Source organism: Styela clava, chromosome 5 (genome assembly GCF_964204865.1).
Source record: "Styela clava chromosome 5, kaStyClav1.hap1.2, whole genome shotgun sequence".
Classification (NCBI taxonomy): Eukaryota; Metazoa; Chordata; class Ascidiacea; order Stolidobranchia; family Styelidae; genus Styela; species Styela clava.
The window spans coordinates 24,368,681-24,374,825 of NC_135254.1; the positions used below are offsets into that span (position 1 = coordinate 24,368,681).

Below are 6,145 nucleotides of genomic sequence, written 5' to 3' on the forward strand. Positions count from 1 at the left end.
TGTGCGATAATTGTTTTGTATATGGTCATATGTCGAGAAATTGTCGTAAACCACCTGCTTGTACTGTTGACGGGTGTAAGTTGAAACATAATACTTTATTGCATAGAAGAGAACAAGAGACATGTACCCAGACAGAAAATGCTGCTGGTATAAATGAGCAAAAAATTGAAGCATATGCGACTTCAAAAAGCTCAGCAGGATGTTTTTTGAATATTGTACCTGTCAAGATCTGTGCCAACAGAAGAGAAATAGAAACGTATGCATTTCTAGATGAAGGCTCTACTGCTTGCTTATGCGATGAGCGACTTCTTGATCTATTGAAGTTGAGAGGCAAGAAAACGCAGTTTTCGTTGACAACTGTGAATGCGGTACCAACATCACAAGATGGTTATGCGGTTGATTTTACTGTAAAATCACTTGATGGTAGAGAAAGTGTTGATTTATCTCATGTGCTAACTGTTGATAGACTGCCTGTTAAAGCTAATGAAGCACAATTTGATGTACAAAGTTATGCACATTTGAAGGGATTGAAGATTCCTACTCTGCCGTGTAAAGACGTGATGTTGATGATTGGGGTAAATGTCCCTAAAGTGTTTTGGACAATGGATGAGAAACGAGGGAAACACAAATGAACCTTCGGCGAAGAAATCCATTTTAGGATGGTCATTGGTTGGACCAGCTTTATCTCAGGAGAGAAACAGTGATGTTCACATTCATTGCGTTCAAGTGCAAGAGGAAGACTTGCTGAGTCAGCAAATCAAATGTTTGTGGGAAAGTGATTTTAAAGACGCTTCACTGTCGCCTATTCCATCAATGTCTAAGGAAGACAAATACGCATTGCAATTGATGGAAGATTCAGTTGAGATCGTGGACGGACATTATCAGTTACCATTGCCATGGAAGCCAGGATGTCCTGATTTGCCAGACAATCGAAGTGTTGCGATGAAACGCTTAAAGTACATTGAACTAAAATTGAAGAGTGATCCTGTTTTGAAAAAGAAGTACTGTGATACTATGGAGAAATATATTAGTCTTGGATTTGCAAAGCGTATCTCGAATGAATATAAAGTTGGCCGTAAAGGTGCAGTTTGGTACTTGCCTCATCACCCTGTGTTTTCTGAACAAAAGCCAGGCAAGGTACGCGTTGTCTTTGACGCTGCATCACGTTGCACGAATACTTCCTTGAATGACCAACTATTGAGAGGCCCGGATTCGGCAAATTCTCTACTTGGAACTCTTCTCCGCTTTAGACAACCAGAAATAGCTATTGTGGCTGACATCGAAGCAATGTTCCATCAGGTGAAAGTACACCCGAAGGATTGGAATGTATTGCGATTTATGTGGTGGCCTGGAGGTGATTTGTCACAGGATCCATCAGAATATTTTATGGTCAGGCACATATTTGGTAGCGTCTCATCTCCATTTTGTGCTAATTGGAGTCTGAAGAAGACAGCTCAAGATCATCAAGATGAATTTGACGAAAATGTTGTCAAAGGAGTTGAGCGAAATTTTTATGTTGATGATTACCTGAATTGCTCATCTACTGTAGACCAGGGAATTCATATTGTTCGAGAAATGAATAAATTGCTGGAGAAAAAAGGATTTCATCTAGCAAAGTGGAAAAGTTCCAATCCTGAAGTTCTGTCAGAGATTCCTGCTAAAGACAGAGCAGACACTGCGTCAAGTGTAAACTTAATACCTGAAAAGATCGATCGAGTACTCGGAATAAAGTGGAATATCCAAGAAGATTGTTTTGGATTTGATGTTAATGTGAAATCAAAACCCGCAACAAAACGAGGGATTTTGTCTGTACTCAGTTCGATATTTGACCCGATGGGAATAGTGGCACCTGTAATACTAAAGGAAAGGATATTGATGCAGCAGTTATGTCGAAATAATTATGAATGGGACGATGAAATATCGAATAGTGAAAATATATTGTGGAACAGATGGCTCGAAGATATTCCCGGACTTGAGAATATATTCATGCAAAGATGTTTTGCGCCGTCTGGTTTTGGCAATATTGTGACTCGTCAAATACACCATTTTGCAGATGGCTCTGCAGTTGCCTATGGAACTGTATCGTATTTGCGACTAATCAATGAAGATGGGAAGATTCATGTTGCGTTTCTTTTAGGAAAAGCTCGACTTGCACCCATTAAAACTGTTTCAATACCACGGCTGGAGTTGACTGCTGCCGCTCTTGCAGTCAAATTAGATTTATTCCTGAGACGTGAATTGGACTTCGAAGAAATAGAGTCGATGTTTTGGACAGACTCAACTTCCGTGCTTTTGAGTATTAATAATACATCACGAAGATTTCCAACATTTGTGGCAAATCGACTTGCAAAGATTGAAGAGGGATCGAATGCTTTACAGTGGAGATATGTACCTACAGATTTGAATCCCGCAGATGATGCATCCAGAAGATTGTCGGTACTATCGTTGATGGATGAACGATGGCTGAAGGGACCATCATTTCTCCAAGAGCAAGAGGAACATTGGCCTAAACCGCCAGTACAGTTACCTGAGCTTCCTGATGAATTTGTAAGATGCAAGCCACGAGTTGTTGCGAATTATGTTTCTGAGTTTGATTTGAAGCCAATGGATAAATTTATTTCATATTTCTCAACATGGTATAAATTGAAAAAGGCAAGTGCATGGATGATTCGATTTAAAGAATACCTTCATAAGAAGAAGAAATATAAGTGCAATGAGAAACTTGAAGAATTGCGAGTTGCTGGAGACGACATTTTGAAATACATACAGAGACAAGAATTTGGCGAAGTTATTGATGCATTGCAGAAAGCCAATCATAGAAGTACATCTGGGAAACAAGTACTGAAGAGATTGAAGATTGCAAATTTCCTGCATAAACTCAATCCGATTATGAAAGATGGCTTCATCAGAGTTGGTGGGAGATTGAGAAATGCACCGGTTGATTTCGATGTTAAACATCCGATTATACTTCCACAAAAACATCATGTAACTGAGATGATTATAAGAGAACATCATGTATCTACACATCATTCTGGTATGGGGAGTACATGGACTTCTCTGAGACAACGATTTTGGAACGTTAAAGGAGGCGCTATGGTGAAATCTGTTATCAGAAAATGCATGTTTTGTCGAAGAAGAAGTTCACCTGTGAGTAAACAGATTATGGCAGATCTTCCGAAAGAAAGAGTCACACCAGGTGAAAGATCATTTACCTACGTTGGAGTGGATTACTTCGGACATTTTCTTGTAAAGCAAGGACGAAGTACTGTCAAGAGGTGGGGCTGTATATTTACATGCATGACAACTCGTGCCGTACACTTGGAAGTTGCATACTCGATGGATGCAGATTCATTCATAAATGCGTTAAGAAGATTTATTGCACGTAGAAGTAGACCATTCAAGTTCATCTGTGACAACGGTAGTAACTTCGTTGCAACAAATAAAATCCTACGTAAAGAAATAGAAGTTTGGAATTCAAGCAAAGTTGGACAATTTTTGCGTCAGGAGAATATTAAATTTCATTTCAATCCACCTACTGCTTCTAATTTTGGAGGATGTTACGAAAGATTAATTCGGTCAGTTCGAAAGATTTTGGTTGCTCTCCTACACGATCAGTTGGTGTCAGATGAAGCTTTGGCTACTATTTTTTGTGAAGTGGAATCACAGTTGAATTCCAGACCCATCACTCCAATAAGTTTCGATCCGAAAGATGATGAGCCACTCACTCCAAATCACTTGCTGTTACTGAATCCTACAAGTAATTTACCTCCTGGCATATTCGACAAAAAGGACTGTTACACTCGACGAAGATGGCGACAAATTCAGTATTTAGCTGATCAGTTTTGGATCAGATGGACCAAAGAATACTTACCCACACTTCAGACACGACAGAAATGGACCTCTAAAGAACGTAATATGGAAGTTGGTGATATTGTGCTACTTGTAGACAATACTATATCCAGGGGGAAGTGGCAGACTGGACGTGTTATGGAAACTACACCTGATAAACTTGGAGCTGTGCGTCAAGTTACTGTGAAGACATCCAGGGGTTTATTGAGAAGGCCAATTGCAAAGTTGTGCTTGATTCATAGAGTTAATGAGTAAAATGTTTTCAAGTGTGTGATATCCTCGATGTAAGAAATTTGTGAGTAAGATGTTTTCACTGGGTTCCAACATCTGGCTGGGGGAATGTTACATCGAGAATCGCATTCACTTGATTTTTGTATTGACTTAAACATTGCGTCCGTTTAACTTGTGTAGTAATTTATTTGTTATTGTTGACGCCGTAATTTCACTTGATTGACAGTGTGCTTCTACACACTTTGTGACGAAACAATTGAGAGAGTCTTCGTGGCAATTGCTTGCCCAGACATGTCTCGCTTAGACATGGATAGTTTCGGTAATTTGCTTTAGATAGCGCTTTACTTTTGCAGAGAATGAGGCTCGTTTCGTTGTAATTTGTAAATAAGTTAAACTTGTTCAGCGACCTTGGTTTTTTGTTTTGACTGTAGGACGATTAAATAATGTAGATTATGGCTGCCCACCTAGGCCTAATTTAGGGATATTTTATGAGCATTAAATGGCCTTTTGTGATTGATTTTACAGTTATAGTTTATTTAATTGATTTGTTCGGATTTCATTGACGAATGAATTCATGTTCAACTTATGATAATTTAAGCCTGGAATAGCAGACAAATTCGGTATGTTATAATTTGTAACTCTTTCTGATTTGAAGGCTGCAAGTTATTCAATAGTAATTTGGTTCGACTTAATAATTAACTATGTTTGATAATTGTGTTCATAAATTTGAGTAGGCTTTCTAAAGGCCGAATTGTGTATGATTATTTATTTATTGCAAGTATTTTGTATTAATTTGTTTTTACGTTTGTATTAAGATAACCGTGTCAACTGTATACTTCGAGTTGTGTGTTTTTCTGGATTGAGGATACAAACTTGGGGCTTGAAAGACCGCGTTATTGAACTGTTAATAAATATCTAGTGTGCAGTCGGTGTCGTCCAGGTCACAAAGAACGGCTGTTACACTGACCACTAGATCGTTGAAATGCGATCGTGAAACCTCCACATATTGCAAACAGTTCATTGGTCCAATTATTGAAGGGAGAAGATATTTTTTTAAAACAAAAATGCAGCAACAAGGGAGAATAATAGGAAGAAAAAAAACAGCAATTTAAGAAAACGACTCATAGACCCATTTCGTGTCAATTAAATAAGTATCACTGTTTATTTTTAATAAAAAAGGTTAATATGATACTTGAAGACGAAAAATAAGCAAACATTTTGAAGCTGGAGTCGTCTGGTGAACTCGTAATATTTTAATAAACACCGATAAACTAAATAAAATTCTACTCTAAAATTACTGTGGTGCCCCTCTTTCCTTGGTGCCCTAAGCACGTGGTTATATTGTTTAATCGGAAATATATACTACTACGGTTAAATGGTTAATCCGGCGCTGGATCCAAGAGTGCGACAATATCAGCAATATTATTTTCACAAAATCAGTCAGAGCATGGGTGTTTAGCACAAGAAATATTTCATGATATATATAACAAAACTAGCTTCAGTTGTTGCATCGGATTCCTTGCCAAATGATATCATAAATTTCTGCCATGCGGGGTTAATTGAGCGAGAGGATTGCTGGAGTTCCCGCGGCCGTAGGGTGGTTCACGTAACCGCTGGTCGGTTACGGCTTCCTCTACCATCAAGTCTGTGCACCAGAAAACAAATAATTGGCAAACTAATCCCTTATCCGACATTGACTGGAAACCGGACAATAGGCCGTGGTTATATGACGATGGCATGTGATTAAGCCGTCATTCCGGCTGTACTCCAGGAGATAATTATGTGAATCTTATCTATCACGGCATACCGCCAGCAACAAAACATTTGGCCATCATAACGTGGGATTTGTCGCTTAACTGATTTAAAATTCCATTCCAATGATTTTCTCACTAAAACATAATTTGTCCTAATCATTGATGAAAACTTCTTCTATACAGTTTCTCTTGGTTGAATTTGGATAATAATTTGGATAATAATTAATGCTAGCGAGAAGAGCCTCATTAAATCTCTCGCGGGCCGCAGCCGCGGTTTGCCCACAGTTGCTGTATTCCATGCCAAGATCGAA

At 38.6% G+C, this 6,145-nt stretch overlaps 2 protein-coding genes across 2 annotated transcripts; both read left to right on the forward strand.

The window, feature by feature from the left end:
* Positions 1-813: 813 nt before the first annotated feature.
* Positions 814-3,250, forward strand: LOC144423023 (uncharacterized). The gene is made up of 2 exons (XM_078113185.1): positions 814-3,147; positions 3,197-3,250. Exons 1-2 carry the CDS (start codon positions 814-816, stop codon positions 3,248-3,250), a joined length of 2,388 nt encoding a protein of 795 aa, XP_077969311.1.
* On the forward strand, positions 3,239-5,178 carry LOC144423030 (uncharacterized). The gene is made up of 2 exons (XM_078113192.1): positions 3,239-4,700; positions 4,896-5,178. The coding sequence occupies exon 1, from the start codon at positions 3,298-3,300 to the stop codon at positions 4,102-4,104; it is 807 nt and encodes a 268-aa protein (XP_077969318.1). The 5' UTR covers positions 3,239-3,297; the 3' UTR covers positions 4,105-4,700; positions 4,896-5,178.
* The last annotated feature ends 967 nt before the right edge of the window (positions 5,179-6,145 follow it).

What these genes read in the sequence shown, in the direction of transcription:
- LOC144423023 (XM_078113185.1), top strand. Translation starts at nt 814, where the DNA reads ATGTCTAAGGAAGACAAATACGCATTGCAATTGATGGAAGATTCAGTT. An exon ending in GTCGAAGAAGAAGTTCACCT is followed by an intron (nt 3,148 to 3,196) that starts GTGAGTAAACAG and finishes GAGTCACACCAG; the next exon opens with GTGAAAGATCATTTACCTAC.
- LOC144423030 (XM_078113192.1), top strand. Translation starts at nt 3,298, where the DNA reads ATGACAACTCGTGCCGTACACTTGGAAGTTGCATACTCGATGGATGCA.